The 22229-nt window shown below is 40.5% G+C and overlaps 1 protein-coding gene across 17 annotated transcripts in view; it reads left to right on the top strand.

Moving 5' to 3' along the window:
- Positions 1 to 22229, top strand: part of APBB2 (amyloid beta precursor protein binding family B member 2) — a 119589-nt gene that overhangs the window by 78996 nt on the left and 18364 nt on the right. For 7 of the 17 annotated variants that reach the window (XM_027904321.1, XM_027904330.1, XM_027904322.1 and 4 more), the window contains one exon: positions 9270 to 9275. The exons of 6 other annotated variants lie outside the window; for them this stretch is intronic. In XM_027904321.1, coding sequence (XP_027760122.1) covers positions 9270 to 9275 — 6 coding nt within the window. Of the gene's footprint in view, positions 1 to 9269; positions 9276 to 15279; positions 15638 to 15708; positions 15915 to 21981; positions 21988 to 22229 lie in introns of those variants that run through there. 4 more of the 17 variants (XM_027904336.1, XM_027904337.1, XM_027904334.1 and 1 more) reach the window with 4 other exon arrangements.

The raw sequence follows: 22229 nt of genomic DNA, 5'->3' as shown, positions 1-22229 counted from the left end.
CTCTCAGAAGTCCCTACTGGGACTAGTGTTATTTAATGTCTTCATTGACAAAATAGATGAAGGGATTGAGTGCACCCTAAGCAAATTGCCGATGACCCCCAGCTGAATGGTGCTGTTGACACACGTGAAGGACAGGATGCCATCCAGAGAAACCTGGACCTGTGCTCATGGGAATCTCATAAGGTTTAACAAGACCAAGTGTGAGGTGCTGCACCTGGGTCAGGGCAACCCCCAGTATCAATACAGGCGTGGGGATGAACAGATCAAGAGCAGCCCTGCCAAGAAGGATTTGGGAGTGCTGGTGGATAAGAGGCTGGACATGATCTGGCAACGTGCACTTGCAGCCCTGAAAGCCAATTGTATCCTGGGCAGCATCCAAAGCAGTGTGGCCAGCAGGTCAAGGAAGGCGATTCTGCCTCTCTACTCCCAACTTGGAGTGCTGCATCCAGCTCTGGGGCCCCAGCATAGGAGGGACATAAGCCTGTTGGAATGAGTTCAAGTTGATGAGAAGGGTGGAGCACCTCTCCTATGAGGAAAGGCTGAGAGAATTGGGATTGTTCAGCCTGGAGAAGAGAAGGCTGTGGGGTGACCTAATTGCAGCTTTCCAGTACCTGAAGAGAACTTAGAGGAAAGATGGGGCAAGTTTATTCACAAGAGCATGTAGTGACAGGACAAGGGGGAATAGTTTCGAACTGAAGGAGAGTAGGTTTAGATCAGATCTTAGGAAGAAATTTTTTACTGTGAGGATAGTGAGGCGCTGGAACAAGTTGCCCAGAGAAGTTATCTATGCCCCATCCCGAGAAGTGTTTAAGGCCAGGTTGGATGGAGCTCTGAGCAACATGGTCTAGTTGAAGGTGTCCCTGTCCAAGGCAGAGGAGGTTGGAACATGGTGATCTTTGAGGTCCCTTCAAACCCAGAGGCCATTCTACGATTCAGTGATTATTAAGATATTTGCAGTAGTAGGGGGTTGGGTTTTTTTGTCTCTGACTTCTGATGGGAAATGTCATTTCAAACCTGAAAAATCTTCCCCAGTAAAAGATTTTCTGAAACTTCTTTAATCCTCCTCAAAGTTTCTGATTATCAATGGCTAAATTTCCAAAAGGAAAGGTGACCCAATTCCATCTCTCGAATTTTTTTACTTTTTTAAGTGACTTATGGTTGGAGGGGGCAGGTTAACTGTTTTTTAATTGGTCCAGATTTTTGAGAGAACTAAAAGGGGCGAATGCAGTTTGAAATGCTGGGAAGTAAAAAGGTTTTAACTTCTTATGAATAAACCATTAGAGTGCTTTGTTTGAATTAGAAAATTGCATTGCACATTTCCCTTCAACTCAGATTTTGTAGTGGCTTGCTAGTTTGGTCAGAAAATAAATAGAGCATCTTAAGGGGCACCTAAATGTGATGCAGCTTTACAGACTAAAGGAAGCCAGCTTTAATTTTCATTCTCCGTTTATTTTTTTTGGAAGCATTTACAGTTCTTTTTCCAAATACTTACATTTCTTTGAAAAATAAAATAATTCTATTATGGTGTTTATAAAATAATGGGTCATATTTCCTCAGGCTGGGTACCTGCCTCTCCTAAAGACAGAACTGGTCGCAGAGTCATCCATGTTTTAAGGGAACATTTAAGAGAAATATGCCTTCTGCTACAAAGTGGCACCAATAATGTTGTAAGCTTTTGTTGAAATATATCTGGGGGTGGGAGGCAATGGCAGACTCTTCTAGATAATTATAAGCCCTATCAGTAGGGCAGGAGTTGTTGGGAAAGATGGTGTGCGCAGGTCACTCTGTCTCCTCTGACCTACAGATCTGCCATGGTATCCCACAGCATTTACCAAAAACTATGTTCTGGGCACAGGAAATAGCATCTGTGATCCCTCTCCTGCCCATTTACCTGCCATATCTGGGGGCCAAAGATGTATTCCAGTTCTGCTGAGACTTCTGCAGAATCTCTATTAAGAAAAAAAAAAAGTTTAGTTATGGCATATGTGAGGGAAGTACAGGTGCAATTTAAAAAAATACAAGCAAGAAGAAGCCCTCAAACAAACCCCATTCTACCTTTTGGTCATAAAAAGTAGAAGCTTTCTCAACAGTTTTCCTGAAAAGAGGTCACACTGACAACACAGAGAACCTGGAAGAGCAAATAAACTAATCTTTTTTCATGTTTCTGCTGTCAGCAATGGGAGTGGGGCTTTCTCTGTTCAAAGGGAACATTTCTTGTTTCTAGAGAAGATGATTTTTCTAGATTAATTGCTGTAAGTAACAGCAAGAAATAGTTTACTGAAGTTTGATATATATCATGTTTATGTATTAAACACATAGTCAAACCTAGCCTTAATATTTCATTTGCTGGCACAGTGATGTTCTTAGCCACTTTTGTTGTAATCTGGGTTTTTTCATCATGAGGATGATTTCAGAGCTTTCCTATTCTTAGCCTTTGTAATAATCTTGACAGGTGCTTCTACAGAAATTTTGTGTCCAGAATGACTTTCAGGACTGAAGCCCACCCTTTCTGAAATGTAATTTGTTAAATGTTTTATTGACACATTTTAAAAAATAAGACTGCAGGAAAAGCAGTGTAGTCATTATTTGTAAGTAAACTCAGACCGCAGGTGTTGTAAAATAGCAGAAGATCCAAAGGACAAGCAGAAAGAACAAACTTATGACTGAATAATCAGATGTACAATGTGTTCTGGGCACAGAGATGTTTAGTATAGGAAACACGCTTTGAAAGGTAGCATAAATGATGTAGCATTTGCTAAAAAAGCACTAACGCAAGGAAGAAGCATTTGGTGGCAGGAGAACGCGAGCTGAGAAACACTTACTGTTGAGCTGGAAATTGCACTGCGTGTCTTTTCATGTATATATTAGCACACAGTCCTTGGGCTCATCCTGGTAAAATCACTGGTTGCTACTGAGGTGAGAAATACCAAAGCCATTCCCTGACTGCAAAAAAACTTTCCTTGATAATGAGTTTGCCATCATCAGAAAAAAAAGTGAGGGGATCACGTTGCTGCTTTGGTGGATTAAGCATCCACAAAGTTGGTGACATCCCAGTTTCTGGGATAAAAGTCTTCCAGAAGTTTTTGCACTTGACTGTTGTTAATTAGCTATATCTTCTAGTCCAAGAACGTATTAAAAACATATTGATTTGTTGTGAAAGGTAGTGTTTCAATTTTAAAATATTGTGGAAATGTGTATTTCCCTGTATTTTGATCTGCTGAACCCCCGAACGATCTGCAGGCCCTCCTTTTAACTCTTTTGCTTGTACTAATTTATTTGGGTAGTTTTTGCTTTGGAAGATGAAGAGGTTTTCTAATGACTCCTGACCAGATGATTTTCTAAGCTGTGCCATAATGAAAGATTGATGAAATACAGAGATCTGATGATGAAAGTTTAATCTGAGGATGTGTCTGCTAACTCATCTCAGGCAGAAACGTCTTCCAGGAGACTGTAATCACTCTCTCCATACATTACATTAATATCCTGATCTGTAGAGTTTCTCGTTTAACAATCCTTGATAAGCAAAGGCTTCATCATTCTATTAATTTGGGTTGTTTGGTGACTTTTTGTTTTGAAAGGTGGCATTCCTTGTTTTGCATTAATCAGTTGGTAAAATGTTTGATTTTAAGAAAGGCTGGAGCACCTTCAAAAATCATGAACAAAAGCAGGTTCCCACAAATTGGTGGTTATGCATGTATATATGTGTACCCTGTAAGCTCCTATGTTTGATACATATATATGGGCATTAAAGGAAAATAAATGTACTCTATATGTGCAGCTTTTTGGCAGACTTAATTTCTTAGGTGATATCTTGTGATTTTTAAAAGTAAAAGCCACTATGCTGCTGTACTGAAAACAGAGCCATGATGATTCATTTAGTATTGTTTGTAAATAAGAAAAGTCCTTGCAGTTGCATAAATGGTTTGATTTCAAGGTCAGTAAGGTAACTGTCACACGGAGATGTCACAGGTGTATCAGTGAGTAATTGTCAGTGCTGTGTTTGCTTCTTAACAAGCCACACCTGCCGTGTTTTTTCCTCGTCGTTAAAAGCACGTTTATAGCCTCGGTCTACTGAAGCTATAAAAGGGCTGTTCTTTTGACTTGCAAGCTGTAGGACTGTACATAAATCATTCCTCAGGTTGGGTTTTGTCTCTCCTTCTTGACTGCTGGTGCATGTCCTTTGCTTTCTGAGCCACTCACTAACAAAGAAGAGAGAAAAGGTAATAGCCCATCAATTTTGTAAAAGAGTTTCTGTTAGCACATTTATCTGAATCCTCCTATATCTTCGTTGCTCTTCCACCAGTCCAAAGCCTGCCTCAAGTTTTATAATTGACCAAAAGATCACAGTTTCTTCTCTCCTGGTGTCTTCATACAACAGCAGTATATCCAGCTGAAATGCTCTGGGCTTAGCTGGCAAGGAGGGCTGCTGGTGGATTCAGGAGACCAGCTTTGATGGGACTGAATGCGGAACTAGTTACTGGATGGTGGAGGCACCTTGAATGTTAGACAAAACATGTAGCACATGTCTATTCACCCACTAGCTTTGGCACCACATAGAGCAGATTTGTTTCTGCTGTGCAGTTTGTGTATTTTCCTGAGAGGCTGAGGAGGGAGCCTGGTTGCTTTTGGTTCTTAAGTGCTGAAAGAGGCACATTCTCTGCTACTATGGTTTTCTGACCACAGGCACTCTGACTGGACAATGTGAATGTTTTTTGCTGCTTCCTCTGTCCAAATAATGTCCATTTTGTCAGGTGGGGATGGTCGGGATCCCCTCATCTGTATGGATGTCCATTGCCCTTCTTCTTTGAAATGCTATTGTTATTCTACTGCCTAGACATTGGAGTAAAATGAAGCTGGGATTCAAAAAGGGGAGAAAGGCAGAGAGGGCAACTAGACTGAGGAAAGTAGAACAATGGACAACCAAAGATGAGGCTTGAGCTGCCTCAGAAAGGGAGAGCAGGCAGATAAATGGATAGATGCCCTAGGTCAGATGGATGTAATCCTGTAAGGCTAGAAGAGAATAAAATCCTAATAATAAAACAAATTACTCTGTTATCTCAGGAGCTAGAGATAGGACAGGAGAAAACTGTTGGAGTGATATAAGTGAGGAAAATGGGACAAATCTGTGGAAAATGAGGAAGAAATTATATAAAGTGATGGCTCAAATCCCTCAGAATATGGAGAGTTAAAAATAGTATGCTCTCTTGCTGTTTCAACAGCTTAATAAAAATGGCCAGGTTTCAGAGGTGTTTAATACCTGCACTGTCCACTGACTTAAGTAGGATCTCTGTGTATTCAGTGTATTTGAAACAAGTGTCCAAATTCAAATTTAGGAACCTTTCTCTAGATCCAGAAATGGAAATTTTCACTTGAATAACAGTGCTACAACAGATTAAATGTTTTCTTTTTAGTTTTGAGTGTGTGTCAAGCTAGGAGGGGTAGGGACAAGTCTTACTGAGAACTGGTTTGTTGGAGGACAGAACAGGTGTGAGGGGGGAATGTGGAAGCTGTGCTGCATGTTGAGTGCCCATCTCATGTCACTCTGTATTTCCCAGCTGAGATTGTGTACTTACAGATATTACGTGGCTTGAGCTCCTGTGCTTGCCTTATTACATGGACATGAGACTTCAGGAGGGATACCTGGCCTTAATTAGACAACTAAGAGCTAAGAGAAATAAAGAGAATGAACAAGTTTAGTGTGGCTGGGATATCCTTCTGTGTTTGTAATTTATCATTCTTTTCAGAAAATATTTTCTATACAAGCAACACAACAGGCTTCAGTGATGCACTGTAGCTGCACTGTTCAGGGAGGTGTTTTAAGATCTTTCTAGATTGTCCCCCTTTTGAGGTGAGGATAGAATGTGCTCTGAGATTGAGTCTTTCTCCAGTTCCATGAAAAAAGCTTATCAAACTGCATGAAATAATGAACAATAAACTTCCTCTTCTGCATTAGAGACATGGTCAAGGAAAGCAGAAAATAAAATAAATTAAAACTGAAATGGTGTTTGCACCTGCTCTTCTGAAAAGATAACACCCTTCAAAGAATGTGTAATTTCCGCTGCACTCTTCAGTCTCTGAAACACCATTAATCAATATTGCCTGTTCCCTTCGGTGCCCGTAACCTTGAAATAAGGACAAAACATAGTGTGAGGAATCCAGTAAATGGGGCATAGGTGAAGGATTACTCTGGAGGAAAAGGATTTTACTGGCTTTTCTGACCTATATTCTTAGCTGGTTTTTTTACAATTATCATTTGCTTTCTGCTCTTCCCTTAGCCAACTACATCTGAATATCCCTTTCTGTATGTCTTGGAAGCACATTCCCTTCTCACTAAGAAATAGCTTGTGTGTTTGTTTATACAAAACTTCCCATTTATATCCATAAGTCCTGACATCATTGTTTGGAAGTGCAGTGTGTTCTAGGAGGGGGTAATAAACCAATATAACTGTGAAAGGGAAATCCAGTCAAGCTTACAGAATCAAATGTATTTTCAAGCAAGTACAGTTAAGTGAATGCAAAAAGCTGCATGTGTGCATTCATATTTTGGTTCATTAGACTAGTTTATTTTAGCTTTGGGATTTAACATGGAAGACACAGTAGACTAAAGATAGGCTCGTATTAACTTGAAATATTATATAACTTGAAACACCTGTAGTTTTGCACTAGTGAATAGTTTTCTATTGCTGGTGGCTTCAATTGTGTGCAGCATCCCTCTACTCTTTCTATGTAGTGCCACTAATGAAATGAAAAATTATTACACAGAATCACAGAATCGCTTAGGTTGGTAAAGACCTCTGAGATCATAGAATCCAGTCTTTCACCAATCTCCACCTTGTCAACTAGACCATGTGCCACTTCCAGTCTTTTCTTGAACACCTCTGGGCATGGTGACTCCAGCATCCCTTGGGCAGTCCATTCCAGTGTTTAACAAAACCTTTCTGAGATGAAATTTCTCCTGTCCAACCTGAACCTGCCCTGACATAGCTAGAGACTATGTCCTTTTGTCTTGTTGCTAGTTGTCTGACCCCCACCTGGCTTCAGCCTCCTTTCAGTGATAAGGTCACCCCTGAGCCTCCTTTTCTCCAGGCTAAATACCCCCAGCTCCCTCAACCGCTCCTCATAGGACTTACCCCCTAGACCCTTCACAGTCTGTGTTACAGATGAGGCTTGTGAGCAGCTCAAGTGCCTACAAATGATGGAGTCGCCCTTTGATTGGCAGCTGAGAAAAAAGGATGTGCTTAGGGAGAATTTTGGCCATGGAGCAATAAATATTTGGTAACCTTTGAAAAGCTTAAGTGGAGAAACAGCAATTGAGAAGCATAGTAACAGCAGATTAGGGCAAGTAGAGAAAAGCCTTGTGCAGCAGGGGAACTGGGACAAACACAGAAGTGGACAGTTAAAAGGATTTGAGTGGGACAGGAACAGGGAAGCTATGAAGAAGGGCTCAGGGTAGTGCTGAGACATTTGCTTTTAAAGAATTGGGGAAAATGGAGGGAGGCTTCCCTTCTTATTAGGAAAAAACCACCAGACAATAGTTTAAAATATGTCACTTTCCCTGCTAGGGGCTTGAGCATGGCAGTGAATGCAGTCACCCTAAACAGAAGCCTGTTCAGTATTTTCTTATAGAATGTCTTTACTATTCTATATATGTTTTCAGGAAATAATGGAAAATATGGCATATAATTTGGGAATTGTATCTGGTATTTCTTTTGGGAGGCAAGCTTTTTAAATTGCACTTAAAAATTTTAAAGCTTTCAGTTAAGATAAATGATATGTCTAAACTTGGACTACAAATAACCACTGTGATGTTGTCAGGTTGTCTCAGTTAATAAGATAGCATATTGACTGAGTCCCTGGCCTGAAGTCTTTGTACAGATTGGTGCTAAAAAATCTCCACACATTCCCTATGATTCCAGCTGTTAAGCACTTCAGCATATAGCTAGGGTAATCAGTGAACTTAAGTGGCTATTGCAGAGGTCCCTTGAAAATAGCCTGAGCTGCCTGCTCAGGAGAGCTGTTGACTGCCACTTTGGGGTAGAAATCTGATGATTTCTTCTATTATTCTTTTCACTGTATGTTAATCAAGCAGGTGCTGTGTCCAGACTGGATTCCTATATGTAACTGCTGCTTTAGCTCCATGGCAAAAGAGTGATGCAAGTGATGCAAAGAGCAGGTGCTCTCCAGCTCTGTAGCTGCCAACAAAAAACATCCGTCTCGCTCCCAGACTCTCCTTGTTTTCAAAACCCAGTTAGAAGCTTTTCTTCTTAGTTCACAATCAAAGATGGTTTAAACTTACCTTATTTACTTTGTGTTGTCATGCACCTGGGTGCCTCCACCATCTCTTGCTTCCTCTCCATGAAGGCTCTGCAACAAAAAATAGCATCTTCCTTCCCAAACCAGTTGGAGTCAATTGAAGGTGCCTGCCTTTGTTTCACCGCATTCATCTTCAGCCCTGCTGAATTTGGGCTCTTAGTTACACATCTCTCAGATGCTGTATCAATGTAGGGACTGTGTATAGAGAGAGACACCTATTAAATAAATTCTCACAAGAGAATTAGGTTTTAATAGGCTGTCAGATAACTAAATAATGCCTTTCTTCACAAAGGGAAGCCCCGACAAAAATTTACTGTATTGTTTCATTCTCCACTCAAGACCTTGTCTAGTCTAAGGTCTCTCTAGCTGATGAGAGAAAACCAAATTAGTCCACGAGTGATTTCACTTTGTTAGTCCAACGTACATTGAAGCTGTTCAGTTACTACTAAGGGGGACATATAAAAAACCTCCTGAGGAGAAAAGCCATAAAGAGCATAGAGCACTGAAGAAAAGAGCAATATTTTAAGAAAAATTGTGCTAAGAGTACTTACAAACACCATGCTGGCTAAAAGTTTGATACAGCTCTCTTGATTATAGTATGTTTGTATGAGTGGTAAAAGAGTTTTCTGTGGTGTGGTGGCTTACTTGAAAAGGTCTGTTGTAAGGCATGTATTTACTCTGCTTATTTTCTATTGTAGGCAAAAATTTGTCGTCCTTAAAATTGTTACTATACTGGGCAAATAATTTGTGAGAAAGTAATTCGGAGGAGAAAAATGTTTTGTGCAGTAGAAAGTATTTAATTCTATTATCTCTGTGTCTTATGCTACTTAATGAAATATGGGACATTCCCAGCTTTCTAATGTGGCAAATTAAAAAGCAAAAGTACAGTCAGGAGGTGAGCTGTCTAGCTCTTCTTCCTGTCCAGTTTACGCTGGTGTTGTACCAGTGGGTTAGAGAGAGAGGTAGGATGCTTCTGTATATGCCTTTAATGTGTAAATATTTATATCCACCTACGTGAACTCACTTTTAATGTTTGCACGAGTGTTTTACTCCTGATATCAGGAGAACTTGTGACATGCCTATGTATTTGTAGACCACTGGATGCCTTCTGGCATGTGGTATATGCAGCAGTAAAACAAGGTACAGATTTTGACTTGTCTCTCTCTAAGCACAGTCACAAACTTGACTAACTGCACTTGTATAATAATCTGAGATGTGCCTATAAAATATACGAGGATGCTCTTGCTATCAATTTACCACTTCAATTATTTAAATGTCATATCTGCCTGTGAATGCTTTTCCACATTTGCTATTAGCTCATTGCAATTCAAATATTTATTTGAATCCAGTGCATTTTTATGTAAATCATAGCATATACTGTCTTATCCCTTCCCTGTGTTTAGAAAGCACTTTCACTTCAGGCTTTTAATTTGGAGAATGGTATGTTGGCTTCTTTCCTAACACTGGCTCCACCAGGGAAAAGGGCCTTTGTTTGTCAGTGGTATTCAGAACAATTTGGCCTCTGGCAATGGAGGTAGATTGCCTACTGAAGTCTCTGATATGTGCAGATTGATTAGCAAAAACTTAAACACTAATTTGAGCAAACTAAAAGATTTTTTTTCAACAGATAATTCAAGTGTCTTAAACATTTAGGGGTTTATTTGCCAACTGACTTGTTTCTGTATTTAGAAACCTACATTAACATCTGTATTCTTTTTCAAGAAATTTGTGCTTAATGACATTGAAAAATCTGTGTGCATTACATCTTTTTTTGTGATGGTCATCTTCACACAAATACTATTCATCTTAATGCCATAAAGATAATTTGAATTTATAATTTGAATGATGCATTAAACATAGAACTTAATTATCTCTAGAATTTCAATATTTTACTGCCTGAAGTTCCCCTCTCCCCACCTTGATTAATTTCAAAGATGGCTGATGTATGCTTGTGCCCCTGAGTTGGACCAAATTCCCCTTATAATTGATGGGAAGTTTTTTATTGGCCTCAGCCTGAGTTGAGTTAGTCTATAATTTATAGAGGTGGACCTGGAAAACCAGAATACTGCTCACCAAAATCAGTGTAGTCTCTCTGGGATGGTACGTCTGGTACCATCATGATGGTCAGGACAGTAAAAATGTTACTTTTTTAGCAGGGTTAGGGTGGTTCTTGTACAAGAACAAAATAGCGAGTTGAAAAGCCTACTATGACTCTTAGAGGAGTATAAAAGAGTTAGAGGTCTGCAAGGTGGCTGGCTTCAGTATTCCTGGTATTCTCCTGATCCTGTATTTAACATCAATGAACTAAGTGCATTTTTCCACTTCAGACAAGAACCTGTGAAAGTGAGCTTGTCTGTGTTCTGAGGTGCCTGTTAGTGACATGTGGCAGTGTTTGTAATGATGCTGTATTTGTCAACAGGATGTAGAAAGAGGAATTGCAGATTACTTACAGAATTATTTTTCGGTAGCTCAGACTGAAGGGTCCACCAGGGTCCTTATGAACCTGTCCTCTGCAATTGCAGACAGTCTCAGAGGAGTTAAGGCCCTTCTTTTGGCAAGCTGATCACAGGTGTAGTTCAGTTTGCTAAGGGTGTATGGAACTGCTTTTGCTTTGTAGTTGTGTATCATCAGTCTCTCTTCATTAATTAAGAAATTTATTTTCTGCCAGTTCCTTTTTGTGGTGCCTGAAAAATCTAAAGACACTTTGTATGTGTATCTCCAGCAATGTAGGTACACTTTTAAGATTAAAAGTACCCACACCCACAAGAAAACAAATGCACTAAGGAAAACTCTTTTCTTTCTTTCTTTTTGGGGGACAGTTATGAGTATTTATTTAGGAGAATAGCTTTTCATCTCTGCTTTTGCTCAGCTCCCATCAGGAAAATAATGAGATGAATGAGAGAAAGCAAACTGAGCAATTGTTCTTGCCCTCCATTTATGAAGTACACACGTGGCTTCAAGGACCTTAATGTAAAAAAACAAACAAAGCTCTTCTGGAATATTGCCAATCCAGGCATTCATAAATGACATATTCATTTTGTCACTTTGGAGCCTTTAGTATTCAAGGTAGTATTTCAAATTTTCTTCATCCATCAGTGGATGTTAGAAACTTGTTTTGTGATGTGTATGGAGATGCTCATATACCTGTCTGAATTCAGGTTTTAAACTTTATTAAATTTCCTCACTTGTCTCTCACCTTTTCTCCTCTCTTTTTGAAAATAATAGGAAAAATCAGATAAATTAGAAGATTGCCACTGCTGGTACTGCTTGATAATTTGTGATGAAAGTAGATGATGGGAGGTTTTAAGCTTCTAGGTTGTTAAAGACTAAACAAAATTGTGCTGAGATTTGCTAGAAGGACTAATTTTTTGTTTCCTGGAAATACCAAAAAGTTTTGCTTCGGGGATAGGATGGATGCCTCAGAATAGCAAAAGGCGGGGATAGCTTGAGAAACATTTGTTTCTCTTCCTGTAGGGCAGAAGTGGAGCTTTGAGTTCCACAGGTGCATGAGCTGGGATGCAAACCTGTTTCTGCTTTTATCTCAAGTTAGGACTGAAAGTCTGTAGTTGGGAGCCAGCAGTGTGAGTGCAGCAGATAGGACTGACTACCCTCTGCACATGCAAAAATACACTCTTGGCCTCGCAACATGAATGTGTTGCTATAATATTATTTTTCTTTTGTTCAAACTGAAACAAACTGCAATCTGAATCCAAGTTCTGTACCCACAAACTCCTTTTTTCCTCAAAATTATGTGTATGTGAAACTCTTGGATCCAGTCCTTGCACATGCTCAGGGTGAGTATGAGGATCTCAGCCACTGATAGTGTTTTTGTTTCTTCAGCCCAGCCACAGCTGTGCTGGTATTACCCAGGCTTGGTATTTCACTCTGAGGAAAAGAGCTTCTGACCATGCAATAGGAATATTTGTTCAGTTTGGGGAGAGTATAAGTTTGTCTAGAGTATAAGCTAATTTCATTTACTCGGATGCCCTGCTGTTCACTGGCAGTTTAACCAGAGAATTGGGCACGTCATCGCTGCTGAGTGCGTGGAGATCTGCCTGGGTTCTTTACAGTGTTAAATACCGATTCCCTCATTATGAGCTTGGCTGAACCTCATCCCCAGTGAGGAACACCACAGCTTGGGAACATAGAACCCAGCTGTGGACCCCTGAGAGGGCAGCACGTGATAGCTGGGAGAGGCTGGAGCAACACAGGTGGTATTTATACACCAGGCATGTCCTGTAGCACTCCTGCTGCCTTGATTTGGCACTTCTAGCAGTGCAGAAATTGAATTTGTCAGGTCTTCATGAGCTGAGAGCTCTCCTGGGCAGTTTTCACCTTGCCAAGGCTGGCTGCTCCCGATGTTTTTGTCAGTGTAAATGTGACCCACTACTTGCTGCAAGCTTATTTCTTTTGCAGCCTGTAGGTAAATTGCAGTACTAAGATCCTTCCTGTGTAGGCATTTGGCTGCAAGTTCACAGCGCTGGCTGGCAGTGGGAAATGGGACTTTGTGTGGTGTTTGTGCTGGAAATTTTTTTCACAGTGTTTCAAGTAGCAGTTGTTTCTGGGGAGAGCCTGTCAGCCAAACTTGGCAGCCAGTGCCAAGTGTTGTGACTTCCATGGCTGGTCTCAAAGCTTAGTGATGATTATTCTTTACAACACAGTTCATGAAAGAAGATTTCTGTGTGAGTTTCATTTTCAGAATGCAGATATTTGGCCAAGTAAACTGTAAGGAGTCAGAAATCAGACACCACCCCACCCCCCCACCCCAAATCCTGCACCTTAAAATTTAAATTCATGTTTGAATTCACATTTTTGGGTGTGATTGAGGATTGGTAAAGCTAGGTTTTGACAGAAAGACAAACATGAGGCGCAATTGTAGTTACAAAGCAAATTGTGTGTTCACAAATGAGAAGACATTTAGCCCAGATTGTTTTTCATTTTCAGAAACCACCTGCTGGCCAAGCCCTGGGAGATTTTTTTGTTTCTGATGGCAGAGGTAAATCTGTTGTCCTTTTCATACATAGCAACAAACTTGGTGGAACAGACAGTGAGGGGCAAGGGAAGCTGAAATGCTGAAATCAGGGCAAGTTATTTCTCAAAACTACAGAGCCAGCATGTTTGTATCCAATCATTACTGAAAGGCGCACAGGCAGTAAGTATGGCAGTAACAAAACATTAAAACCAACACAGGATTAGAATTTAGTCCCTAGTTTACTAGTTTACTTACTAGATAGCCAGCTAAAAACTTGGGATGTAGTTTTAATTATACTTTTTTTTCAGGTTTCCAGGGTTCTGCTCAATCTCTTTTCCTCTCTTTGTACTGAAGAGAGGTTCAGGGAAGAGCAGTTCGCTCCCACAACCTGTTCCAGCATATTAAAATGGCAAAGTCTGGGTTCTCTCCTTAGAAGCCTTTCAAGTAGGAATCTGACTTTGTTCTCTCGAGTGCTGTTGTTTGGCCAGCTGGAAGGGTACCATATCCTGTTGTATGCAACTTGCCAAGAGTAGAAGAGAACAGCAGTGAAGAGCATTGTTGTAATAGTTATCAGATTAATTCTGTCCTCATTTTCAAATTTTAAAAAGTTACATTGAATGAATATTGGAATCTGGATTAAAAACATAATGAATGTGTATTTTACTGCATTAACCAGTTTCAGGTGCCACTTTATACATAAAAATGGCCCTTTATTTCCCCACAAGTGAATTCCACATTTGTTTCAAGACTTCTGAGAAGTTACTTGTACAGTGCAAAAATTACTACATGGCCTTGAACTCTCTAGCATTGGGCATTCATCACATCCAAGGAAGAGTCAGAACTGTTTTATCTTGGGCAGCATCAACAGATTTGTTTATTAAATTCCCACCTGTTACTCCCTGGAAATCAGCAGCTTTTGGGGTTGTTGCTTGAGCTTAACTGGTCCTGGCAAACCTTGTTGATGATACACAGGAAGGAAGGAATCTCACTAGACTCTGAGGGTATATTTAGGTGGTGGAAAAACATCCTGCTTCTGATGCATCCGTGTGGCTGAAAGAAGTGACTGCCAGAAAATTGTCTTAAACTGCTTTTCACCCTCTCAGCTCTTCCGGTGGAAATATCCATGGTCACGTTCCCTGCTCTGCTCTCACTTGTGTTGAGCTCAGATAATTTAAAAAGCCTGGTTGGTGGGCATTTGCCATGTTGGCTCATATTTCTTGAGGACAGGTGTGACCCCACAGACAGCTCTGCTGGCACATTTGGAGAAGCGAGTCCCTTGGATGGAGAGGAGTGACCCGTGTCCTTGCGACATTGCGGTTGTTCCTTGGTCAGTTTTCCTTTTCCCAGTGTTCCTACTATCCAGGAGGAGTGATGTGTAATCCTGCAAGTAGCTGTGAAAACTGAATGCTCCGGGATGGGGTTTAAGCCCCGCCACGTTTTAAATGCAGTCCCTGCAGAAGCAGCTCTTTGTTGCTGGTTGAGCACATTTGATGGGGAGTTTTGCCAGATAAAAATTGGAGCTCCAGGACCATTGTGTTTACTGTCACCTTTAGTGCAAGCAACACCTCTAAATTGGATTTACTGTAACTGCATGTGCCAGTTCTGTAAAATCAAATTATTCAGTGTGTTTGTTTTTACAGCTCAAGGATAAATCTCACTTCTAGCATAAACAGATGTAATTTCATTAAAGTAAATGCAGTTGTACTTGTGGCTGAATTTTTGGATTTAGCTGTAAATCTTTGTTGCCTTTTTTTTAAAGATATTTTCTCTGTTGCATTCAGTACAGAACCACATTGTGAATGCCTTGCAGAGTTTTTGGAAAATTGGGAGTGGAAGACTCCCAGTGCACTTCAACTTTCCGCAAAAAATTGCTTCTGTCACAAAAGATTAGTCTTGGAAGTTTACAGGCTAGAAACACAATGCATAGCAGTGAAGATTTGTTAAAGGGGGAGGAGAGGCACCTCTTCTGCAGGTCAGAGCGTGGGGAGCGCAGGAATGTAAAAGGGTTGGGAAGGGAGGAAACGACACACCGCTGACAGAGGAGCGGTGCCTTCCAGGGAGAAGCACCCACTCACTCACAGCTGGAGCCGGCAAACACAAGCATGCACAGTCCGTGAGGAGAGTGGGAGCTGGCATGATGTGTTTCAACTCGATGCAAAATGAATGAGCTGCTGTTCTCGGGGGTATTCGGCCCCCGTTGTTGAAGTACAAGTACACGGCTGCATCAAGTGCACTTTGCATCATCTGATGCCTAGATACACGCTAACAGAGACGGGGACCAGTCAGAGCGTTGAGTTGGGTGTTTGTGTATGACGTGCTTGGCATTTAATTCCTGTTCGCTGCAACAAAAAGGTAAGAAACTTAAAAGTGACGAGAAAAAAACCTCAGCCCTTCCCCCCACACTCCCCAGACAGCAGTCTCACATTAGGAGTAGCCTTTGTCTCGAGCTGTATTTTCAAAGCTATGGTCTGTTAGTCAAAAGCTACTGTGTGGATGCCTGCAAGGCAAATTACAGCTCCTAGTGTGACAAAGGCAAGTCAGATTTCTTTTCTCCAAGAGCTGACACTTAACAACCTTCAGGAGAGCGCTGTAGCAGAAATGCTGTAACAGAGGGACTGTGTACTGAGCGGTAAGTATTTGATGCTGTTCACCCTCTCCTTTATCCCTTCAGATGTTGCTCATTTGAGCAGTAAACTACCTAATGGATCCCGATGATTAATAGGTCTGGGGGGCTGTGTTCTGCTCAGAATTACATGTTCCCAAACTGGCTGCGGTTACTGACTGCGTATTGACCAGCCTGATTCTGTAGAGCATGATCATAATTTGTTTTGACTGGTAATGCTATGGATGAAAAGATGCTGTAGTTAAGAACAGCAGAAACCTCATTTGCTAAAGAGATGAAAACTCCCTGTGTTTTCCTCCCAGCATACGGTGCCTATATAATTATTTATGTGTAATTCCCAGCTAACTTCTCACTAGCCAGTCTGGGCTTTCTTATTTCAGCCCATAACTGACAGTGGAAGTTGAGCAATCTGTGTAGCTCTCCAGAAGAAGTGAACATGTTTCATGACGGAAGTGTTGCACTGTATGTGGACGTACATGCATGTAACAATGTATTTAGTTGAAGTAAAATGGTTAACAGCTCTTCTGACAGAAGAGGAAACTTCGTGATTTAAATGTAATATATTGCCTTGAGGTCTCTGTACTTGCTTAATCCTATCTAAATTTATGAAAAATTTGCAGCAGGAGAAATTTTATTGATTTGTTAATTGATATATATAGCTTTGAATTCTTATTAAACTGGATGCAGAGGGGGAGAGAGACAAGCACATTTATCTTTTTTTTTTTAACTCGGCAGCTTCACTTTTCCATTAGGTTTCTTGCATGTTATGGAACCTCACTGCTCTCCCTGTTCTTGTGCAGTAATTTTTTCTTTCTTAAAGGACAACATACATTGCTGAGTCTATGAGGGGAGTATGTGAACTGTTCACCTCTTAAAACTATGGCTTTAATTATGTTCTTGTAGCTGTTGCCTTGTGGTTAATGTAATTATAACAACTTGTGAGCGAGGAAAAGAATATTATTTAGCCCTGAAGCATTTCTCAGTAAAAAGTGGCCTATTTATTTTGGTATGAAGTTAAAAGAGAAAAAGGGGAAGATTAGTGCAGTTTTCTTATATAATACCAGTTAGATTTTTTTTTTTAAATACAGGTTAATTTTCCCTTTTACAACAAGTGTGTGTTTTATAAACCCTGTCTATAAAGACATTTTAAACACTGACCAGTTGCAATATATATGGGGAACAAACAAACTATCTGAATTAGTATTATGGGTAATTGTGGTGTGTATTGAAGGTCTGTGGTATTTCTTGTATTGTTAAAGTCTGTTGAGTATCCTCTTCAGCAAGGCTTTATGGTTCATCATTTGGAGTTTCCTGTGTTTCATGACATGAAGTAAAACTGTTACTATGGACAAAGTTGCTATTAGACTGCTACCATTGATTCAATTGCACTGTAAAGCTTTAATTTGTGTTAGAGTGCAGTTTTCTTCAGTGTAGTTTAAGATAGGCTGAGATAACCTTATTCTCTGTGCAAAGTTAAAACAGGCTAAAACCTGAAATTTTAAAGGTCTAAATCAGAGAATAAGAAGTGTTAGTTTTCATTTCTTCCTAATAGAGAATAACTGGCATGTCCCTGAATTTGGTCTGGTATCTGCCAAAGAAAACAACATAACCTTTTTTTTTTGGTACTATTCTGATGTTGCTGTGATAGTAAAACATTTTCTATATGTTTTAATAATTTTCCAAATTGAAAATATGTTTATGGGTGAATTTAGTAATTGTTTAATAACTTAAACCAGAAATAATTCTATCCAACTGAGCTTTGTAAAATGGTGGTCTAGTGATTTGGGGAAAAGGTGGCCTGCTGTTTTAAGAGTACAATTTAGTCTTTACAAAATGTGGATTTGTGTAGCATGTCAGGCTGCCTCATATTTTCTTTTTACTTTAAAAATAGAATCTGACTAGGTTATAGTAGTCTTCATACTATATGATTAGCAACAGAAGGCTAGATCAAGCCATCAATTTTTAAGCAGAAATCTTCTTTTCTACCAGTGGAGAATTGCTTAAAAATTGATAGCACAATCTGGCCCACCGTGAACAGGGGATCCTGAAGAAAGTGTTAGTTATACTTCTACTCAGTCTCCATCCTGGTGGTGGCAGGGACCCAGAAACACAAGGCCAGTTTGCTGGAATAGTCTTGCGACTTGAATACTTGTTAGGAGACAAAAGGCTTAAGGACTCTTTTAAAAAATAATAATTTAAAGAAAAGGTTAAAAAGCTACCAAACCCTTGGAAAAATTATAAACTCCAGCTATTTCCATTTTATCGAAAGAAACTATATTTCTCTAATGGCATACAAAAGTGAAGACATAATCATTCTCTAAGCAGCGGGGAGAGTTCCAAATGTGCAGAAATGAGGGCTGTTTTATTTGTTCATGTTATGTTGTTGAAGTGTAACTACATTTTACATAAACATTTAGCTCCATTAAGTGTGACTAGACCTTGTAATTACAAATTAGAGAACCAGAGTAGGGCCTCTTCTGTGCCTCTGAGGATGTGCTTGGGCAAATACTTTTAACTGTAAACAAAGACAAAAGGCTTGTGCCATACATCATTATTTTTAATGAAGAAAAATGTGTTTTACTCCACTGGAACTCTACAGTAATTGAAAGCCAAAACATTTCAGCTGTTCGTTATCTCTTAAGAAGAGAGATGGTCAGGACCACTGCTGGTGGGTGTAGTCCCGTGTGAAAATGTTGAAGGACCCCAACAGTTGGAGGGCAGACCTCTGTACTTGCTTATGGTGTAGTTAACACATGTCTGCCTTTTTTTTCTGATCTGCTCAAAAAGGACAACTGGGGAAGCTGCAGTCAGCCAGACTCCAGGGGAAGCTTCAGGAATGAAGAGGTGTGAAGTGTTAATAGTGTCTTCACACATTTAGCTGAATGTGTCAGTCACCAAAATGGGTGGGATGTAGACTTGACAGGTGCAGGGGAGTAAACTCTTAGCACTCTCCCAGGCTCACGTGCTGCCCTGGAGGCAGTGTCCTCCTGGGGCTCTCTCTAGGAGAGGTGCTCCTTTCTCACACCTCTGCAGGCTGCAAGGTTGTAGCTGTTTTCCTCAAAGGTCTTGGCCTTTTCCCTTCAGAAATGAATCTCAAATTTGGTGTAGCAGCCCTGATACAATTTTCCGGGGATTGTCTTCCCAGGTTATTGTCAGGTTCTGGCTTGACCCCTTTTAACTCAGTCAGCTTGGAAAGGGATATGTAGGGCACCATACCGAAGCACTTGCACAGCTGTTCTTGCAGCATTTCTGGCACTTAGAGCCACCAGCAAAATCTGCCACTTGAACTGAAACTTTCCATATCTGCTTTTTAGCCTTGGGACAATTTTTTTTAATCTATTTATTTATGTTTAAAGGTGAATCATTCAACCATATTTGAGCTACCAGAATGTAAAAGGAATACAGGCAAATGGTCTTTTGTATGAAAATAATTCATAAATTGCAAGACACTCTATGAGAAGATGTTTACTGGAAAGCTGTAATTAACTGGTTAGAAGCGGGATGTAGCCTCCCTTGATTTGCATGCATCCTACAGTGCGAGAGTCCATCAGCCCCACTCATTCCTCACTGCCTGAGGAGGTTCAGCAGCCCAACTGCTTGTGTTTTTAGTCACCTTCCTGAATTCCCTCCAGTGGTCTTTTCTTTTTGCTGGCAGCTGCAGTGGTGATTGTTCTGTACAGTTGTATCCTGCATAATGATTGGGGAATTAACAGATCTCCCTTTCAGAGTTGGCTCCAGCAGGTCATGTTTTGTGTCTCCAGGACATTTCTTTTCCTTTCCTCCTCGCAGTATATTGTATCTAAATTACAGGACATTTTTTCCAATATAATGCTTTTTCTGAGAGATAGAAATCTCTATTTGTCCATTTCATATAAAGCCAGTGATTAATGGACAGAGAAAATTGTATATATTTTGCTCCTTATACTTAGAAACATTGACTGTATTTTCGCAGAAAGTGGAAGTGATACTACTTTTTCAATTCTGATTGGCACTGAAATGTAGCATCAAGGGCATTTAGGCTTGAAAGACCTACAATATTTGCAGTGCTGAGATGCAATTTTAAATCCTTAATTTATGAAATATTAGCAGTAATTGAAGTCCTTGCTGACTCTGCAAAGCCCAGTAGAAAGCCAGTGTAGCTGAAGTGAAGGAATGAGTGGGGTTTTGGCTGGGGAGATCCACACAGGTCACCATTGGATATTGAAAAGGGGAAACTCCCAGTTCACTGCATGGAAGAAGTGGAGTAGAGCAACCCGTGTTTCTTCTTTGCAGTGAGGCTGTCTCATGCTTCCATTGTAAAATTTCTGGGAATGTCCATTGTATTGGTAAATATGGATCATCTTTCCAACTCGACTGCTTTCATAGAATCATAGAATAGTCCAGGTTGGAAGAAATATCAAAAGGCCATCTGATCCAACCTTTCATGGAAAGGGGAGCATAGATGAGATAGTCTAGCACCCTGTCCAGTGACATCTTGAAAACATCCTGTGATGGGAGCTCTACTGTATCCCTGGAGAGGTTGCTGCAGTGAATTATTTTTCTTTACAAGGAGCCACATGGAGATTATTACAAGGGACAGTGGATACAAGTTGCATCAGGAGAGGTTTCATCTCAACATGAGAAAGAAATTAAATCTCTAGTTATGTGCATTAGCTAACCATATGCTTGTTTAGTTAAAACCTGGTTTAGAAAACCTGTGTTTATTCCAGTTCTACTCACTAGGCCATTTCTAAGCAATAGATCAATCCCTGTAAGCTTTGCAAGCTTGCTGATGTGAAATATCTCATGGAAATTGAATCCCTTCCCTTCAGTGTGTTCTGTCTTTAATCCTGCCCTTATTACTTGAGATGGCATGATTTTTCCACTCCACTACTTTTTTTCTCAGAGTTAGTTACAACCTGTAATGATGTTGGGTCCCACATTTCTGTGTGCATGAACCTTGCTCAGATCCTCACTGGAGATAAGCCCTTCTTAAAAAAGGGAGGTTGAGATGCCTGCAGCAGGCAAGAGTGGGAGTGCAGGATTAATCATCTCTCTTCTCAAGAAAGGTTATTATCCCTGTAGAGACACTATGGATTGCATGGAGCAGTGTCCAGTATTTAAGGAGAGGTGGGCAGAAGCAAGCAGCAACCCACATCCCTCCTCAGCGCAGAGAACCTTTTGTGGTAACATCATGGGAAACAATGTGCTGTGTTCGCAGGACAGCTCCAGGAGTGCCTGTTGTCCCTGCAAGCTCACCCTGCTGGTGTTCCCTGGTGTCTGGCATGACCTAGAAAGCAGCCAGCTGCAGTGAGTGCCAGGACTCAGTAGCGGGGCAGGCAGAGCGGATCTGTGGGAAGGCGAAGAAGGGCAGCCACCAACCAAGGAAGCTTGTGCCTCTCCTGCCCCCCTTCACCTGCAGGAAAGGTGTTGGTTAAGTCGTAACAAGAATTAGTGGTTGCTGAAGTGTTTCAGAAATGAAAGTGTGTGGTGATTTTATACCCCCTGGCTTCAGCTCAACACTCATGTGAGGTTGTTCCCCAGGCTGTCACTTCTTCGAGGTGCAACTTCCAGAGGACCCCAAGTGACCTTTTGGAAAAGGCATTAAAAAAACTGAGGACAGTCTTTCTACTCTTTCAGTTCAAACAATGGAAGGTTTTCACACTCTGAAGAATTATTCTTGTTTCTTTAGTCAGTGTCTACTGTAAATAGTGTTATTTTGGAAGAAGGAAGGTTCATGCACTTCCTACGTCTATTTATGCTTTCTGCATACGACTTCCCGGACTTGCATGTGGTATTTTAAGCTTTATTACCTCCCACTGTTGGTATGTCTGTGCTGCCTCACTGAATTCAGCTGATGCCTGTTGGCTTCATTCTATGTTTCCAAAAATACAAACTTCAGAACAACAAGATTCAACAAAAGAAGTGTCAAAAGGAAGCAGTGGCAGTATGCTTAGATACACTGTGCTACAATCAGTGAACACTAAATGTACAGCACTTTGCAGCTACCCTGCCTCATCATATGTTGGAGCTCTGTCTGCTTGAGTGCTTTCTAACTTGTTCTTTCTGTTTCTTCATGCTTCCCTGGACTCAGAGAGAGGTAAATTATTTTCATTTTTCCGTTTTCGTGTTTATCCTTCCAGCATGCATCAAACAATGTTGTATTGGTTTGCTTGTATCAATGAACAGAAGTTCAGCTTCAGTGAGTAAATTCCTATCTCTGTGTCACCTTTTCACCTTACTATTAACAGAATTGTCAAGTTGGTTGGGTTTTTTTCCCAGGTCCCAAATCCTCTAATACTAGAACAGTTTAAAATCATCTGATGCAGGGGATTCTAGTAT

This window comes from Empidonax traillii, unplaced genomic scaffold, assembly GCF_003031625.1.
Source record: "Empidonax traillii isolate 1590-97213 ecotype Southwest subspecies unplaced genomic scaffold, ASM303162v1 scaffold1042:size202023, whole genome shotgun sequence".
Lineage (NCBI taxonomy): Eukaryota > Metazoa > Chordata > Aves > Passeriformes > Tyrannidae > Empidonax > Empidonax traillii.
Note: the sequence above shows the minus strand (reverse complement) of the source record. Positions and strands in the feature narration are given on the sequence as shown.